Source organism: Rhinoderma darwinii, chromosome 5 (genome assembly GCF_050947455.1).
Source record: "Rhinoderma darwinii isolate aRhiDar2 chromosome 5, aRhiDar2.hap1, whole genome shotgun sequence".
Lineage (NCBI taxonomy): Eukaryota > Metazoa > Chordata > Amphibia > Anura > Rhinodermatidae > Rhinoderma > Rhinoderma darwinii.
The window spans coordinates 325,741,116-325,761,669 of record NC_134691.1 but is presented as its reverse complement, the minus strand read 5'-3'; the positions used below and the strand labels follow the sequence as shown (position 1 = coordinate 325,761,669).

The window sequence follows — 20,554 nt, the reverse complement described above, 5'->3', positions numbered from 1 at the left end:
TGGTACCGTATCTGTGCATTAGCCGAGAGCTTACTGCGCACGCAACACTGTCCTCCACCCTTCTTACAGTGCACAGCCTAACTAAATGGGCTAAGCACACTTAGGATATTGAATGTGCCCATATAAGCCTATACGTAACGACTGAGTTTAATAGAATGTGTGGATAGGTATGCACTCTTATGTAATTATATACATAGTGTGGAAATCCAGTTAAACATTCTGGACAGGGAATTTCTTTATTTAGAGTCCACTTTAATATAGGGTGTATTTGGAACATTGTAATTTGTTTTATTTGATTATCAGAATAATTTTCCATGGCGGGATACAACGCGAAACACCACGACACTCCCTTCCCATGACGCGTATATCTTTGTCGGCAAAACAGAGAACCAGTTGTTAAAAGTTTGAATCCTGCCCCTGCAGTTTAAGGATAACAAACTCACAGAACAATTTGCAAAAGCCGAAACCTAAATTTCAACAAGAGATAATGACGGGGGGAACTAATTAGAGTTTTGGACGGAAATCTCATTCCTTTTTTATTCATAGCCCCTCCCTAAACATTGCAACGAGGCATTGAGATATAGCACAATATTCAGGTATTTTATACTATTTCCCTGTATGTACTGACTAGTAGGGCACTAGAGAAGGTACTGACCATACCACTAAGGATATTTAAAGGATATCTACATTTTTCCAACCAATGCATCTAAAATACAAAAGCAACTTTGTAAATAGTCTTGATAACAAATCTCCTACTGTTTTGTGTATCCTATACTCCTATGTGTCTTCATGGTTACAGATTACAAATAAACCTTGTGTAGTCTGAGGTCATAGTCACGTTCCCTACCATCTCCTTCTTCCTGCCCAAAAATAAAATCGCAAAATGTACGGGGCAGATGGAAGAGAGTATGACTGCAGGACGAGACTACAAAGCGTTAGTTTGTAGCGTGTTGCCATGGAAACACATGGCTCTGCATAGGAGCTATATGCACAAAACAGCATTAAATTTTTGCAATTATTTGCAAAGCTACTTTATGTTTTCTATTTTAGATGCAAAATGGTTGATAAGGCGGATTCAGCCTTCAACTACTTGATGACGCAGGAAAGGAACGCTCATCGTGAGGTAGGCAGATGCGGCATCAAGACGAGGTTACTCATCCTACTGACCACGCGGCAGAGCAAGCGAGATAAGGAGTGGGGCAACGGCTGTATAACACATCCCTGCGCCAACAATGGAGGTTAGAGGAATTTCGGATCTATGTAGTTTGACCGTTAGAATGCTGATCACTGCTTCAAAAGTAAAAACTGAGGGGGAGCCCTTATGATCGCATCACAGGGAATTCCTGTGATGTGATCGAGGCCCATACCTAGTATAGACAGAAACCCCGGGAATCATTGAAGGACCCAAGGGCTGTCTAACCATATTTCCTGTTAGGTTATACTTCGGTATGCCTAAATAACTGCCTGTGCACTGTAGGTACACAGGTCAATGTACTAGTATATAGATATATGCCTGTACATTGTATAAAAATAAAATCTAAATTACAAAACCACTTATGGTATTAAAAAAAAAATTTTAATAAAAAAAAAAGTTATGTTAAAAAAAAAAAAAAAAAAATAAAAAATAAAAAACACACAAAATGTGCATATTTTACAATAAACAAACGAAATAGTCCCCAAAAAAATGAATATACACATATTTGATATAGCTACAACCGCAAGAACCTGTACAACAAATTTATATCATCACTTATGATGCTCATTTGTATGCTGTAAAAATAAAATGTATCGGAATTGGTTTTTTACATAACAAAAATGAATAAAAAATTTATTGCTAATGCATATGTCCTAAAAGATGGCACCTACAACTCATCCCGCAAAAAAATGTTTTAAAAAAAGCCTCTTACAGATACAAACAAAAAGTAAAAAAATAATTATTACTATCGGAATGCATCAAAAAATTGTAATGGCCCTCAAGGGGTTAAAGAAAAAGGAACAAGTAATTATGAGTAGCTGTAAGTATTTAAGATAAAAAAATGAAAGGTGATTTTGTGATTCTGCATTGTCCGCAATTATTACGTCCAAATACATTTAGTGACTCTCTATAACCATTAGCAAAATGGCCCTTGTAGTTTTCAAAATTAAAAGTCATTGACTTCAGGCAATTTCCATTTCTGCACATAAGAGAGTCTCTAAAAATGAGGGTCCCGTAACCAAAATCCATTAGGATGTATTGCATAGGTTCTCTGACTAACTTTATATTAGAGCAATATGATTATTCAAAAACAAAAAATACCTGTAATTTTCAGAAATTTCCCATGACATCCATAGCTCCACATGTGACCCTGGCATCTAAACGCTGCCTGCCACAGTCCACAACATCGTGGTCATCTCATGCGTCCTGTAATCCCACTCATTTCCAAACAAAAGGGACAAGTGACGGCGGATAACATTGACACGGGAAGGAAACATAATTGGTAAGGTAAAATATATAAAAATGGTTTTCATATTTACACAATCTGAAATCTATTTCTACATAAATCCCTTTAAATACAATTTTCTGCAATCATTTGAAGAGGTTTTCTGAGATTTTTTCCTAGGATATACCATCTATGAGTGATTGACGGCTGGGACCCCTACTAATCACAAGAGCAAACACTTGAACAAGGATTGTGGCCCCTGGGCTATGTCTCTTATTGCAGCGCAGCCTCATTGAAGTCAATTGGAAGCTTCAATACCAGAGCGGTAAAATTGAAAAAAGAGGGCAGCAGTTCTCCGACAAGCCAAGCACGAAAAGCCTCTTTCCTTCTTGGGATTGATAATTCACTAGAGCTATATGATAAATTATTACATGTAACCCCTTGAAAGAAGACCCGTCACCTCTCCTGACATGTCTATTTTAGTAAATACTGGTTTTCCCCATGAAATAACAATTCTGGTTCGACTCTGCATTGTGCCAATCCTCTATTATTCCTCCTAGGAATAAATGGACAACAGGGTGTTACCATTCCCCTGGTCATACATACATACATACATACACTCAATCGGTCAGCACTGATTGGACAATGTCAGACTGTGTAAAGACACACCCCCAACTGGTAACACCCAGCTGTCAGTTTGTTCATGAATTACTAAGAGGAATAACAGAGGAACAGCAAAAATTCTAAGACAAGATGTTCTAGAATTATGAATTCATGGGGAATACAATGATTTACAAAAAACAGACATGTCAGGAGAGATGAAAGGTCCTCTTCGATGCTTTAACTGAAGTACTGCGGCTCAATGGTTAATATTGTGAAGAACTGGGGTCACTGTAGTCAAACCATCCAAAAATCTGACGTTTCCTCCTACCCTCTAAAAACATAGTGGTATATCATTTTCACTAGTGATGGTGAAGTAGGGGAATTAAATGGTGAACGCAACCGGGGTCGGGAACTAAATGGTGAACGCAACCGGGGACAGGAACTAAGTGGTGAACGCAACCGGGGACAGGAACTAAATGGTGAACGCAACCGGGGACAGGAACTAAGTGGTGAACGCAACCGGGGACAGGAACTAAATGGTGAACGCAACCAGGGACAGGAACCGCCATGAATAGGTTATCCTCTATGTAAATAAACGAGTGAACGGATGATAGACATTAATGTGTGATAAATGCTTCTTTACCAAGGTGAGGAGTCTCTTCTGGAATCAATCTAAGAAAGAATCACAAATCCTTTCCAGCTCAGGTTGTGCCACGTTAATCTTCCAATAACGCACATGAATTTATTAAAATCTGCCGAAACCGGGACCCCGGACAACCGATCAGCAATGCAAATCACCACAACCGGTCAAGTAGAACACATAGATACAGTGAGACATACACTTAAAGGCACATTATTATTATACTATAGATGAAAGGAGGTAGAGGATGTACTTGTCGCTATGACAACTGGAATAAACGCTTAATTAAACAAATAAAAATAGCGGCTGATTAAGAACAATGAACATGTCGAACGCGTAATTGAAGGGTTCGGCGTGGATTCATTTAGGGACACGTCCCGTATTATTGGCAAACCATCCACTTCCACGCTGCCAAAAATATGACTTTATGAATTCCTCAATGCGGAGAAACAGACATGGGAGATTAATGTTCACTGGACAGATTATGGTTAAAGATAATCTGCAGGATGCAAGAAGAATGGATTTTCCTTAAGGCAATGCCGGCATGGAGGATTTTGGCAGGAGGAGAGAAGCCCTGCAGCAACTGGCACTAAATACGCCGTTTAATAGCCTGAGGGTCATGTTAGATGGAAGTAAAAAAAAAACAGTCGTTTATTATTGCCGCCTCCTGCAATATTTTTATGGATGTCAATTACGAGTCAGGGGATCCAGGTTTTGCTGCTCTGCGGACTTTATAGACCATGTCCAGTTCAGCGACGCTCTACGAAAAAATTTGGAAGCAGCATAAACATCAAGTTACCAAATATAGGATTAAAGGGGGTCATCCCAACATCTTCGTTTTTTTCCCCAAACTCACAGATCCATGCAGATATTGAACATGCACACTAGCTGTTCACTTATTTATTTATATAGAGGGTAATATACCCACCTCCTATGTGTTCTTTTCCAAATCAGCACCCTGGCGGCTCTGGCACACTTGCAAGCAAACCACTTTAGACCATGTGATCGCACGCTCCCTTATAGAAAAATACATTACCCAGGTGAACCCTGATCTCTCATGTACACCTGAGCTGCAGAAAACGCTAGTAAACTGCGCATGTTTGTCCTGTGCAGTGAGAACGGCGAAATTACGCATGCGTCTTCACACAGAGAGCGGGCGAGACCGGTTATACTGAAATAGCAGAAAAGAAAGGAGCATGCTCAGCCTGTTACTAGAAGAACTACTGGAGGACGTAACTGAGGACAACAAGGTAAAAAAAAATAAACCAGTAGGATGGGGTATTTTTGGCGACATCTACAACATACATTTTTGGTAATTGGTTCGATTTGCAAAGATTAGGGATTTAAAAAAAACAAAAAAACTGGTATAATGGACATTGAATGTAATTGCGAGAACATCCCTTTAACGTAATTACTTTAAATGGTCACTGGAGTTATTCCGAAACAAGAGCGTACATAGCATGGGGATAGATCATGCAGCTAATGTGGGGGCTTTGCAGAAAGCGAGCCCAGTCCTGATTGGTCCCAACCTCCTTGCGATTAGGTAGCGAGACTCTATGACGGACTCGTCTTCCCAAAGAAATACATTGTTAGTCAACAAGAGGGTGGGGAATTAGGGAATTCTAAGGCTGGCCATACACATTAGATAGCTGTCGCCAAACGCTCGTTCGGTTGACAGTTAATCCTCCCGATCCGCCCATACATATGCACACTGGGCCGAGAGGAGTAAGCCACCGTCATATACCTCTGGCAGCAGCTTATCTACCCGGAGAACAAAATGATCGGGCATGCAGAAATCCAATTCACCGATCCTTTTCTGCCCAAGATTAGGGAGGCCCCACATTAAGGGTCATGAGTTGGAGGCGCAAAAGAAAAAAAAAAACATCAGGACTAGTTTGATCTTTGATATGATCTTTGCTATTAGGTGACATCACAAGTTCATCTACATTGTAAGATTAAGGACAAGTAATGCAGACAAGATTAAAGAAGGGTCAAGTAGACTATTGTGAGTATATAAAGTTGGTATCATCGTACCACACTGGGTAACCTAACTAAAGGCTCTTTTACATGGGCCAAATATCAGGCAAACAAGCACTTATTCCTGATCATTGCCCTGTGTAAACAGGGCAATGATCAGCCGAAGAACGAGCAAATGCTGGTTCATCGGCTGATCGTATCGTTTATGCAGCATGAAATATTATCGTTGTCTGCAGCACATCTCCCTGTGTAATCAGGGTGACGTGCTGTCGACATGATGGAAATGTATGGGGACGAACGATCAATGTAACGACCGCTTGTCCCCATACATACACTACCGTTCAAAAGTTTAGGGTCACTTAGACATTTCCTTATTTTTGAACGAAAAGCACAATTTGCTCATGTACAACGCTTACAAAAAAAACAAACTAAAAGAAACCAAGAAACATATATTTAGGCCTATAGGAGACCTCGGAGATCGGCAACCCACTACATTAATAACTGGTTTTGTATCATGAAGCCAAAAACAAATTGTAAAAATAAAAATGACAAATTAGGCCAATCATATACTGCAGCCATCTAATAGGGACTGTCAATAGGAGAGATCCTTGTAATTACAGTATATATAACATGCAGCCAAAAAGGCAACTGCCTTCAATAAATGTCCCCAAAATCCTAATAACTGTCAGAGAGTCCTTTTAGCCAGCCAATAGACCAATAGGGTCACGTAACACCCTGCCAGACAAAAAAATGCTTGAACAAAGGTATTGCTTGTAGTGGTGTTGACCATAAAGAAGCTGAAAATGTGTCACTAGATAATATTATTACTCATTCTAGATTGACACCTTCTTAGTGGTTGATCGTTAATTAGTCCTACACCAAAGAAAAAAACTTTGCCTCGTCATGAAACACTTGGCTGACCTCTAAGGAGCTCACCATTCCTACAGTCCTATTTCTGGTTGATTATTGGATTTTTCGACATGCTTTCATGTGTCCACGAGCTCGAAAACACAAAAGTGGTCTCTGTTTTCCTATAAATTTGCACTAATTATCTTGTCTCCACTGGGGCTCCCCGGCAACAATGACCTTTGTGATAATCCACATGGAACCAATACCCTTATGTGTCGCATTTCTGATTATCTCCATGAATTATTCACATAAAGTTATCAATGACTGCTACTCTAATGTGAAAACTAAAAACTTGGTAAAAAAAAACTTACATTGCTCAAATTTAAACCTTAAACGGGTTGTACACTTTTGGCAATCCCTCTTTCTTAGAAGGGTCCCCCGGACATGTAATTTAAAGCTCCTGAGCGTCAATGCAAAATCAGTAACCTGCCCCCCACCCCAGTTACATTGTGCTTCAGAGGGGCATTTGGGCCCCCTCAAACACAAAGGCCTGGGTGTGACTGCTACTCCTGCACCCCTTATACTGTAGCTAGGCCCCTGGGGTCCCTCAAAAATAAGCTGATCATGAAGAGTCCCTTTGCTGGGAACCAAGATGATCAGCTGAATTCTGCTGGGTAAATGAGCAATTTTGGGCTCAAAGAAAAAGAGTTAACATCAGTGCCTAAATATCGGCTAGGGACAATATTTTAAAGGTTTGTTCACTCGAGGTGTACGCTTTACTTCCAGATGCAGACCACATGAAATATTGGAGTACCTTTATACATACTTGCCGGTCTAGAACCACACTACAGAAATAAAGTTATCCAGCGTTCCTTGGTGGCTCAATGTCTAGTGATTTGCATTGTATATATACTCTTTTCACCATACAATGTGCAGCAACCTAATGTAGAAAACAAACACCCTTTCCCAAAATGCAACGCAACAAGCCTATATTAGCAAAAGCTAAGCAGTTAAGGATGTGGCTGTCGCCGAGCGGTCAACGTTTTCCAATAGAAACCAGTAGAATTCTGAATACAGCTCTTGGAGTGTAACGAAGGACCAGGGAAAGAGAGCTAGGCAACGATGGGACATTAAATCATCCTCGTGTAGATGCCTCTAGTAAATATGCAACGGGCAATTAGGGGGGCACATGTGGCTTAAGAACTTATGGGGGCAGTTAGGATGGTGGACTCTGGGGTTAACTTTTAAGTTTTTTAGAGCCAAGAAAAAAAAAACGCTGCAGTGTACACAGCGCGATTCATGTATTTTCCACCACCCTGATCAGGCAATCAAGGAGGGGTATGGGATGTACTCATTTTTCATTAGAGGTTATGTCATTCATCATACATTTGTAGTAGCCAATAGCAGGTACTGTATGTATGTATGTATATATATATATATATATATATATTTATTTATATATATTTTTTATTTATTTTTTTCAGCCGCCAACTTTTGACATTTTTACAGCTCTTACATGGGTTATTGCCCAGATGATAGAGATGTCAGAAAGGCCCATCAGTGATACAGTAGATACTCTGCTCCTGTGCTGCTGCATTGATTTGCCATTAAAAAGGTTGCCTCATGAAGACAACCCCTTATGGAAGAAAGTGTCCCCTCCTTGGGGCCCCGATCCATTAGCCAGAGCAGAGAGCCACTTAGTTGAATTTAAAGGGCCAGCATTTAATGCTACTGATCGCCGGGTGTTCTGTACCGGACCCAGGCGATCAGCTGATCAGTAGGTTTGTTTCAATTTCAATTTAAATAAGGGGACCTACAGTAACGGAAATGCTCTTTAATTCCATGTAATGTTAAATGGGTTGTCCAGGATTATAAAAAAAACATGGCTCCTTTCATCCAAAAACAGTGCTCAAAGAAAAGGGTCAACATCAGCGCCTAAGTCTGTCCAAACATTATATATGGTATTGCAGCTCCGCTCCACTTACTTCAATGGAGCGGAGCCGCAATACCAGACACAACCTATCGACAGGTGTGGCGCTACACATTATTCTAATCCTGAAAAACCTCTTTACATGTTATGCACACCAGAAAAGAAAAAAAAAATACTAAAAGGATAGTAGGAGTTCTGCACACATAAAACCACTGGTGATCCCTTGTTATTGATGATTCCGGGCGCTGAAGAGGAGAATCTGAATTACAGAGTGGGCAGCAGATCAATGAGATTCTTACGGAAATAGGTGTCTTGGATCCATATCTAAAGGTTCATGTGCACAGGACGGAAAAAATGAAAGCCTGGGATTAGACGCCTTCATTAGGATTCATGTTCTGCAGGGGGGGGGGGGGGTTCTGTAAATTCTCAGTGATACAAATGAAAAGAACTTCAGATTGGAGGTAAAGGTCCCGTGTTAACACCTTCACTGCCGTTTCCATGTCGCATCTCCGCCACGATCACATCCTGAAATCAAACAGAATACTACTTGACCTTTCCTTTCGCTTCGTAGCGGTGTTTAGTGTCACTTATTTCCAGCTCTCAAGAAACGACAAACACTAAAGCGCCGGGAAGTGATTGACTAATGTGTAAAATCTATGTTTCCAAAAGTAATAAATGAATCATGGCTACGTACTAAACCAGAGCGATGTATAAATCGGAAATAAAAAATAAAAAAAAGGAAAAATCAATTAAATCTTGGGAAACGTCGCTTTCCTCCTGCCAGTTTACGGTCATAAAATATGGCATCTTATTTCATGCGAGATAATGCTGCAGTGTAAGAGAATATAATTCCATCATGTTCATTACTTTGTAATCCTTTAGAAAGCCAAGATGATTTACATTGATCTAAGAATCTCTTTACGACTCTCCTGAGTATTTTAAATGGCATAATAAAATAATGTTACTGATTTTACTTACTGTTATGATGCACAATGTATAAGGTCATGATAAATGGTTTGTATGGAATAACACCGGCAGAGCTTTACGGGGATTTCCATATAATGTTCGTTGGATTTGTCCTTCCACTTGTGGTTTAATGTTGAGCTTTGGCTCGTCTTCCCACATGTAATATTACTATATTTCAGTGTGTCATGACTGGAGAAGACCAAGTTCATCATATACCTTCTTAGTTTAGGGCGCCTATAAGATGTGGAGGAATTTTGGCCCGCTTTTCTTTGTAGAGTTATTTCTACATTGGAGGGTTTTCGAGCATGGACTGCCCTTTAAGGTCTTGCCACAGCATCTCAATGAGATTCTTGACAGGACTTGACTCGATCACTCCAAAACCTTCATTGTTTTTCTTTTCAGCCATTCATAGGTGGACTTACTGGTGTGCTTCAGATCATTGTCCTGCTGCATAACCCAACTGCGCATGAACTTTAGGTCACGAACTGACGGGCGGACATTCTCCTTCAGGATTTTCTGATAGAGCAGGATTCCTGATTCCATCACTTATGACCAGTCATCCAGGTCCTGCAGAAGTAAAGCAGCCCCAGACCATCACACCACCACCATCATGTCTGACTGTTGGTATGATGTTATGGTGAAATGCGGGAGAGGTCAATGGTTTTGTTTGGCATCTGTATTTGAACCTCTTCAGAACGTGGCATCATGTGCTGCCTTTCGAGACCTCGTAGCCGGCGTCACATTGCCAGACAGGTTCTATTTATGTAATGTTTCGATTCAACAGGTCCAGCTGCAGTCACGCCTGGGTTGGCTAGTGAAATTGTACCAATTGTCAATTGAATTTGGTTAAATTGTTCATTTAGTAGCTAAGGGGGTAATTACTTTCCTCAGGTAGGGCTGAACAGTATTTTTTCTTCACGAATAAAATCATAATTTTGTGATTACTTGAGTTATCTTTGTCTAATATTAAAAACAGTTTGATTTGTCTGATGCATTCAAGCGTGACAAATATTTTTCTTTGTTCTTTTTTGTCTCTATTTTTCTTTTTCGTTTAGTTATTTTGGTTTTTCACTTTTTTTTGTTTTGTTTGTCTGTGTCGGCTTCTTGTATTGGAAGTAATATATATTTATTTTTCTTTTGAAATATATTTTTACAAGTACAAATCACAATTTATGAAATCGACTTCAACAGAAGTCACAAAAAGTAAGTTCGGAGCATATTTGGAGCGCAACAAGAACCAAATGGAGAGTGAATACTGAAATTACCATAATAACATTTTCCGAAATGCAAAACAATACAGTACAAATTTCCAGACAAAGTGGCCCAGAGATGTTTACAGAAGTCAAAGCATGGTTGCCACTTGCCATAAAGGTTTACATTTTGGGTGAGTACGCAACTCTAGATGTGATAAGTCCTCCATTCTTGCTAGTTGAGAATTTTTTGTCAGCCCAAGACTAATCAGAGGAGTTGTAGTAGAGGCCCAGTAGACGGCTTTGCTATACTTAGAAGGTGGAACCATAGGATTTTGGGGGAACCCCTAGGAAGTGAGGGCGAAAGGTTTCAGAATATTATATTGGGAGTAAGTGGGACCGAATGTTGACATACGTGGGACAAAAGAAGTTGGACTTGAGTGCAATAGGGCACTATCTGATCACATTTTCACCATATAGGCCGGTAGGTACCAGGGGCTTGGAGGCACCTCCAACAAAAAGGAGAACAGACAGGGTAAATTTTATGGACAACTGAGGGCGTTTTGTACCATCGACAGACCAACTTATCGAATTAATATATTTTAAATACCAAGAAAATAATTTAAAAAAAAGGTAATGCTTGTCATACTTGTCAATACAGAAGTAAAAAGAAAAAGAAAAAAAAAAGTAAGTTATGTTATTGACAAGAAGATAAAGAGGGGTAACTTGAAGCTCTTGGGACCCATTGCAAAATTGTCACAGGGCCCCCAACTATCATGCACCATATATAATACTGGTTTCCTCATAAAGGGCAGTGGGACCTTTTGTGCCCCCTCAGGCTCCAGGGCCTGGGTGCGACCTTACCCTCTGTACCCCCTATAGTTACACCTCAAATGTTAATGCCATTGAGTTTTACTGACAATTTCAAACTATAACCACGGATAATGCTTGGAATGGAGAAACAATTTACATTGTTCCTATAGTCCTCTGTCTTGTTTAGAGAAAAACCTCTTCTGTAATGAATACGTGGCCATAAAACATACTAAATATACAAGCTGCACTTCTGGTTAATAAGTATAAAGGAATCTATACTTGGGCTCAGCCACATTTCTTCTGAAAGATTTGCTGCACAAAAATGGATGCGTGACAGCAATGAACGGAGCTGTCCCAGAGGATCCTGAACGCTTCTAACATCTCCTGTCTTCAGGGACATGATCTAATTATTTTAATGCTATACTTGAATCTGCAGTTTTATAGTTATTAATGGCCAAATGACAGTGCCTTTTAACTCAGCTACATAAAATAGCTGCCTATGACAATATGAAAAATAATATGAAGCAAAGGAGCGAGGCCGAAAGCAAAACATGATTTAGAAGGCTAAAAACAATTATATTGTGATCATTCTGCCGATTGGGCACATGACCTTAACCAGCATGGGGCATGAAACTTCGGGCATACCGTAGGATTGGCTTTCTATGTACTACTATTGTAAGGAGCCTACAAACCGTTGTACACGAGTCCTTCATGCAACTTGCAAAAAAGTTATGACTATGAAAATTTCACCGACTATGAAAATGATCATCTACTGCCATGAAGAAAGACGAGGAGAAGCGGTTGGCATTTAAAATGGTTGTCCAGGCATGGGGTGGTTTTCCATATTGATGAACCATCCACAGGATAGGTCATCAGTATTTGATCGGTGGGTGTCCGACACCCGAATCCGGCACCAATTAGCTGTCCGGCTGCCTCTGCTGTATAGCAGACGTGTCGGGTTACTGCAGCTCTGCTCCTATTCACGTGAATACTAGCAGAGTTGCTGTACTGCAGCATGGCCGCTATGCTGTGACCGGAGCAATCTGCTTCCAGCACCAACCCCTGCATAACTTCCGGTGCACGGAGACAGCCAGGTGTCGGACCCCCACTGATCATATACTGATAACCAATCCTGTGTGTAGGTCTTTAGTATGATCACTGCACCAGACCGCTACACCAATGCCTCTACCCTGTGCCAGTCACTGCACCAGGCCGCTACACCAATGCCTCTACAGTGTGCCAGTCACTGCACCAGACCGCTACACCAATGCCTCTACCCTGTGCCAGTCACTGCACCAGGCCGCTACACCAATGCCTCTACAGTGTGCCAGTCACTGCACCAGACCGCTACACCAATGCCTCTACCCTGTGCCAGTCATGGCACCAGACCGCTACACCAACGCCTCTACCCTGTGCCAGTCACTACTCTAGTTGCCCATTGATTTTAGAATACAATTTAAACCTATTACTCTCACCCACAAAGCTCTCCACAGTGCTGCACCTCCTTACATCTCCTCCCTCATCTCTGTCTACCACCCTACCCGTGCTCTACGTTCTGCCAACAACCTTAGATTAACATCCTCCATAATCCGAACCTCCCACTCCTGTCTCCATGACTTCTCTCATGCTGCACCAGTCCTCTGGACTTCTATGCAGTTTTAAGTGTCCCTGAAATCACACCTTTTTTTGGCAAGCCTACCACAATTAATAAATTGTCTCCTGTCCATTCATCACAATTATACCTCCTTCCTGCTTTCAACAGTATCCCCCACCCTAACGCACTTCACGTCTGTGGCTGTTGTTCAGCTCATGCAGCTTTATGTGTACTGCCCCATGTGTATAACAGATGGCTGGGCCATTGTACTGAACAAGCACTTTTAATATTTTGGGTCACCGCTTTTTTCCTAATAGATTGTAAGCTCTAACGAGTACGGCTGTCGTTCCTCTAGTTTAATTTGTTAATTCATTTTTCACAACTTAATATCGGATATTGTCTGTACATGTTCCCTCTGAATTGTAAAGTGTTGCAGAATGTGTTTGTGATATATAAAGATTATTATTAAACCCCTTTTGAATTTGTAGCCGGCCCAGCCATCAGATGCCCGCTGTGGGTTCGGCTTCGGGTTCTGTGATTGTACAAAAAATGTATTATTACATGCTAGCAATTCCAATCCTGGTGAGACAAGCCCTTTATGCCCTCTTGAAAGCAAGGTATAACCCGACCAATTCTTCTTCAGAGCACAAAACGACTGCCACCACCATACACACCCATCATTGTGTGATGAAGTTGATAGTTGTAGTTGACTCTCAATTGGATCATAGCAGCACTTCGTTCAACTAAAAGAAGTTTTGGTGGCAAATGGAGCTCCATAAATTATACACAGAAAATTGTCCTCCGATGACAACAGGAAATCGCCACCATGACCGTCTACAGGACTTGTCACCAATCGTATCACATATAAGTTACAAATAGGTAGAAGTAGGGGAAAGCATCACTGCGTAAATAGGCAGTGTGACTATAAAGAGGTGGAATCTATAATGACGGCCATATTAGTTGTCATCCTGCTTACCCAGAAGAAAACAAAACGAACATCAAGAATTTTATGCTCTTAGGCCCCATGCACACAACCGTAGTTTTCATCCGTAATTACGGATGGAATTGCGGACCCATTAATTTCCATGGGCTACGGACACCTTTCTTCATATTTACATATGGTTGTCTGTTCCGCAGAATACATCTGTAAAATATAGAACATGTCCTATTCTTGTCTGTAATTACGGCACAGACTCCCCATACAAGTCTATGGGCACTTCCGTAATTACAGACGGCTATGGATGTGCACCCGTAGCCGCCCGAAATTACGGAAGAGTTGCTATGCGACGCCAGGGGGCTACCCAAGATTCCTCTTTGGTATTTTTTGGGCGGATATGTAAATACGGATGATCTACGGACCGTATTTGCAGACAGCGTGCTGTATATGCGGATGAGTTGTCAATGACTATTAATGATTACGGAGCCGTATTTGCGAATAGTAAGAAAATCAGTACAGTCGTGTGAATGGGGCCTCACATAGTAATAAGTGGGATGAATACGAACAATGACCTAAAATGCCCTTTCATTTTGCAATCAACGTCTTTTCAATGTAAGAAGTCTTCGAAACCAAGTTGTTTTTCTTTTTCGAATAATTAACCTTTTAGACCCTTTAAAGAGGATTATTAACAGCTATTGTATTTGGAGTATATTCCACCCATATAAAACACCGCAAAATACAAAGATGCTCATCCCGGGAAAGAGACAATGGTAGATATTACTATTCAAACCATGAGAGCAGACGCAATAAGTGCATCACTAAATGCCGGGCACTTATCAAGAAGGAGTTTTTGCATTTTGCAGTAAATTTACATGGATAAGCTAACATCAAAGCAACGCTATGTTCTACTTAGAAATATTACTTGATATAAAAAATAAATAAAAAAAGAGCCATATAAAACAGGCAGACGTTCTCTTTGAAGCTTTGTTTACCTAGAACATATTATACTCTGCTGTAACATGATGGATTGGATGGAAATCTTGTCGGGTATTAATTCCGAGCTGAAAGGCTAAATAGTTTTTCAAGCTTTTTTTATGTAATGTCATATGGTGGTTGAATAGGATTTGGAACGGTGGGAGCTCGGCCTATTCCGTCATATCCTTACCTCCTCAGGGGCCATGTGACATACAGGGATAATGAAACACTTGCTGTGCTTTATTGGTGCTATCATCCAAATTGACATTTCAGAAGCGCCGAAAAGTTCAGGGTAATTATGAAATATCATCTTCGTACCGAACCACAAAAAAGGGGACACCTGAATCCCACATCTCACGGCTTTAACATACAGCAGCATTAATAGTCATCACAATAGTAATACAAAAACGCTCATAAATAATAACACAATCCTACCTCAAAGTCTTCAACTTCTATTAGTAACTTGGCCGCCGGGATCCTGGACTCATATGGAGGCAATGTAGACTGAAAGAGAAGAAAAATGTTTTTAAAATTATCGTATTTAAAGGAAAACTCCACATTTCACAGATTAAAATCAACATAAAACATCGAGCAACTGTAAAAATGTTGCTTTACGGCTCTTGTATTGAAGTTAAATTTCATGAAGTTTTCTTCTCTGTTCATGACTAAACCTAAATTTAGAGATCTGTTGGCTTCCGGTTAAGAGAAAGTAGTGCATTGTGGGGGCTCAAGTGATTGGTCACATGTAATGAAAAGTGACAACTACTATGAACGTATGCCGGACTCAGAAAAGTGTTCATTACTTCTTAAGTCGGCTACAGACCTGACATACTTATAGAACCTAATTGTACCAATCTGATCTGATTATACCGGACATAGAGAAATTCTAGTCAGTTTCCTGTGGTGATCCTTCAAATATCAGTTGCCCAAGAACTTTGCCTCCCTTTTAAATTATCATTACATCTAAAAACACATGCAAGATAGCTCAAGAAAGAAATCCGTCTCTCCAGTGCCACCTATAGGTACATGTACGCGAACCGTTAAAAGGGAAGTATAGAGCACGCTCACGGGCTGAGCTCGTTCTACTTAGTGGGTGATGGCATCACTGCAACAGGCGGAATCAAAGATCACATTAAATCCGCCTATTTAATCCCTTAGATGCTGCGGTCAATTGCGATCGTGGCATCTAAGGAATTAGAAAGTGGTCGTGGCCCCCTCTGACAGCCCATTGAACCCCACCCATGATTGCGGGGTGCTGATGGTTGTCATGGCAGCCTGGGGGCCTAATGAAGGCACCCAGGGCTGCCATCTTTGTACTCCTATTAAGCGCTACCTCCGGCAGAGCTTAACCGGGTTGTCCAGGCACGGACAACTCATGACCCATCCACAGGAGAGGTCATCAGTTATGACCGGTGTGGGTCCAACACCCGGACCCTGCACCGATCAGCTGCGGAAAAGTCATCCGTTGTCCATGCCTGGACAACCCCCTTAATAGTAGACTGTCAAAATCGCTATAGACTGCGATACATTAGTGCTAGCTGGTTCAGGTTCCCTAGGGAGACTAATAAAAAAAAACAAAGTTAAAAAATAAAAATGTAAAAAAGTTATATAAAGCTTTTTTTCCCATTTTTTCTCTAAAGTAATGTTACATTTAAAAAAAAAATTAACATAACTGGTATCGTCGCGTCCATAAAAGTCTGAACTATTACAATATTACAAAAAAAGTCACATGTAACCCAAAATGGTACCAATAAAAACGACAGCTTGCCCCGCAACAAAAATATGCCCTCATAGCACTCAATCGACAAAGAAAAAAAAAAAAAGTTATGGTTCATGGTTTCATTTTTGCCTCTCAGCAGCCTTAATTTTTTTCATTGATGTGGCCTTGTTTTATGCAGGAGAAATTTTATTTTTTTCCAGCCGATTTTGGGCACAGTGGGGGGGGGGGGGGGTACAAAAAATGACTATATGACTATGTAAGTTATGTACGTTTTTTTTTCCTTTGGAAATGTCCTGGTTTTTTTTTGTTACATCATTTTTTTAATCCCATGAAGTAATAACGTTACCAACTTTATTTTATACTTCTAATGTATTAGCATGCGCTTATATACTGTGTCACTGTGACATAGTGCGCCCCAACAACTGGCTTACAGAACAGACACCCCAGGGCTGACTGCAGAGGGTGTCCCCATTCTCCGATCGTGTCACTGGGTTTCCGGTGACGTGATATAAAGGTAAGTTTCCTTCTTAGAGAATAAGCACTCACTGGAGCGCTCATAAGCTTTTTCTACAGCAACGCCAAAAGACATCGCTGCAGATTCCGGACGTGCACCGCCCGCCGTCAAAAAACAATGGGCGTTAAAGTGATGAAACGGCTATTCCCACCTTACAAATTGATGGCATATCGTTAGGATATGCCATCATTTTATGATCAGGGAGAGCCTGACTTGTGGGACCCCAGTAATCCTGAGAAATAAGGACCAGCAGTGCTGATTTAGCGTTGCATCCCCTTTACTGGTTTTCCCTGCACTGCGCTGCTCCTCACACCTGTGCAAGTAAAATCGGGCCGACCCGCCGTTCCGAGCAAAATCAGTGCCGCAGACCCTTCATTCTCAGGCTCAGGGGTCGAGTCCCCAATGCCATAAAGTGATGGCTTATCCAGTTTAATAGATGGGAATAACCCTTTAACTACATTTTGCTGCCTTGGGAAATTATAAAAGAATCCATTGAGGCATATAGACCGCATTATAGAATCCCCCTTGATCTAGAGACTCCCTGGAGCATGTTCCTCAGACGAACTCCAATTCTTAGGACCAGTGGAGCAGAAACTACCGGTGACCCCTCGCGAAGATTACACATGTCCCTACGCAGGAGAAGCCCGGAGTCTTTTCTATAGACGACAATAGAGCTGGAGCGGAGTGTGAATTATATGCAGCAGAAGGTTCATACTGAGCAGAACAGCAATCCCGAATGATGAGAGCCTTATTCTGTCTGCATACATAACGTTCAAAGATGCTCTACATAACCTTGCAACATGTCACTTCTTCAGACGACTGTTTATTTCTCATTCGCACCTCTCACTTTAAAACATTTCAGCTCTTCTCCGGCTGATTTAGCTTTTCTAGCGTAGCAACTTTTAAAACATGATTTGCCATTCGACTGCCAGGATAAACCTGAAGTAAAAAACCCCCAAGCAACTGCTCAGCTAATATTTCCAGTGCATCAGGGAGCTCAAATCTAAATTGGAAAAAAAAAAAAGAACATTTCCAAAAACAGTACAAGTAAACGAGCAGACAACTTTTTTCACGGTGCACTTGGGAAAGAACATAAGGATGGTGGTAAACAGTCTATGACTTGCAAATGTTGTGCTAAGCAGTATCTACCCAGCGCTGCAGGTCATTACGAAGAGAAGGTCTTGGTAATTTTAAAAGGTTGAAATCGTTACAAAATCTGAACGACCTGCCTGGAAGATTATATATACATATATACGGTATGCAAAATTATATGGCGGGGGAGTGGGTGGGGGGGGTTTCAGACTGAACTTCATTAATCTAAATCCATTTTCTCTCGGAATAAGGAGTCGAACGAGCCGGTATTTTAATAAACAGCGGGAGTCGCGCTAGAAAAAAAAATATAGAACGTGATATAAAAAAATTGAAATGAGTTTTATTTATACATTAGCATATTTCATATGCGCTGAAAATTGATGTTATTTTTGGGTCTGCAAGGTTTTGTTCTGGCTAAGAGGTGCCATAAGTAATTCTATGCGGAGGCAGACCAACAGTCTAGACGGCATTCAAGCATTTTCTGCTTATGAGAAGACATTTCTATAGAAAACGCTGTTCAGATTTCAATACTGTATTGTAGGAAATACACAAGGAATTATTGTATGGTGTCAATAGACGAGAATTCACTTCATCTGTAGAGCTGAACTATGCAGAATATTAAACCAGCAGAGTCTGTATGAAGGCACATGGGGGAGTCACTGTGTCTCAATACTATGGAGCCGTTGGCTGTTGCACGCTATAGTGCTTCATACGGTGCTGTAGAACAGATATTCTTCATGGGCCACACGATGGCTCAGTGGTTAGCACTGGGGTCCTGGGTTTAGATTCCAACCATGGTCAACATCTGCATGGAGTTTATACAGTCGAGTCACAATATTATGATCACCAGCTAATATCCAGAGTAACCGCCATGTGCAGCACCGACAGCAGCTAGACGGGCTGGGAGTGATCAATAAGGTGCTGGTCGGTGGTCTCCGGTATCTGGCGCCGTGCTGACTGCAGTGCATCCCACATTTGCTGGAGGGTGCGTGGGGGTGGATCTATAGTGCGATCGAAGGGGTCCCACAGATGCTCAATTGGGTTCAGGTCTGGCAAATTAGGGGGCCAGGGAAGTACTTGGAAGTCTTGGTCGTGCTCCTCCAACCACTGCCGGACATTTCTAGCCGTGTGACGTGCCGCATTGTCTTGCTGGAAGATTCTATCTGCCCCAAGGAAGACAAACAGCATGTATGGGTGGACGTGATCTGCAGAGATGAATTCATACCCAAATTGGTTCAGAGCGCCTTCCACATGGATGAGTGGCCCAGAGAATGCCATGAAAAAATTCCCCAGACCACAACGCTGCCGCCACCAGCTTGTGTTCTTCCAGTAATGGTTGATGGGTGTTTGTTCTCTGATGTTTCTCGCCTGACACGCCAACGTCCATCCATTCAATGAAGCAGAAACCGTGAGGGCAACCCCTTGCCAATCATAGGTGGTCAATTTCCGACACTTCCGTGCAAATTGAAGCCTTTTTTTCAGATGCACCTTTGTTGGTATAGGAGCAGTGACCGTCCGTCTGCTTCGGAGCCCCATACGTAGTCGGGTTCGCTGAACTATTCTTTTGGACACACGTCTGGTAACCCCAGGTTGATTTTCACGGTGAGCTGCTCCACTGTAGCGTATTGTTCGGCCCTCGCGCACCTTCGTAGCCGACGTTCATCTCTCACATCAATGGCACGTGGTGCTCCGCAGTTTCCACGTCAGTTATTCCCAATGGAGACATTTGTCCACTCACGATACACTGTCACCACAGCATTACGCGAATAGTTCACAAACTACGCTGTTTCAGAAATACTGCTCCCCTCGGCCAGAAAACCAATAATCAGCCCTTTTTGCAACTCTGATAAATCGCCCATTTTACCCATGGCAACAAGAAGTGATATGTGTTCAGACAGCCTATCACGCATGTTATATTCCCACCAAGCCCACCCACCACACATCACTTCTTTCATGGGCTACTGATGTCGAAAGTAGGAAGTGGTCATAATAATGTGACTCAACTGTGTATGTTCTCTCCATGTTTGCGTGGATTTCTTACCACACTCCATACGGTGCTGTATTATAGAGATATTCTCCATTGGTGACTCAGTGGTTAGCATTGCTGCCTCGTAGCACCGGAGTCCTGGGTTTGAATCCAACCATTGTCAACATCTACATGGAGTTTCTACGTTCTCCCTATGTTTGGGTGGGTTTGTTCCCATACTCCGTATGGTGCTGTATAATGGGGACGTTCCCCATTGGCAGCTCAGTGGTTAGCACCATGGTCCTGGATTCGAATCGAACCATGGGGAATGTCTGCATGGAGTTTGAATGTTGCAAGGGTTTCCTCCC

General features: G+C 41.6%; 1 protein-coding gene across 4 annotated transcripts in view; it reads right to left on the bottom strand.

The window, feature by feature from the left end:
• Window positions 1–20,554, bottom strand: part of LOC142652141 (uncharacterized) — a 333,622-nt gene that overhangs the window by 250,628 nt on the left and 62,440 nt on the right. For all 4 annotated transcript variants that reach the window (XM_075827658.1, XM_075827659.1, XM_075827662.1 and 1 more), the window contains exon 8: window positions 15,330–15,398. In XM_075827658.1, coding sequence (XP_075683773.1) covers window positions 15,330–15,398 — 69 coding nt within the window. The remainder of the gene's footprint in view (window positions 1–15,329; window positions 15,399–20,554) is intronic.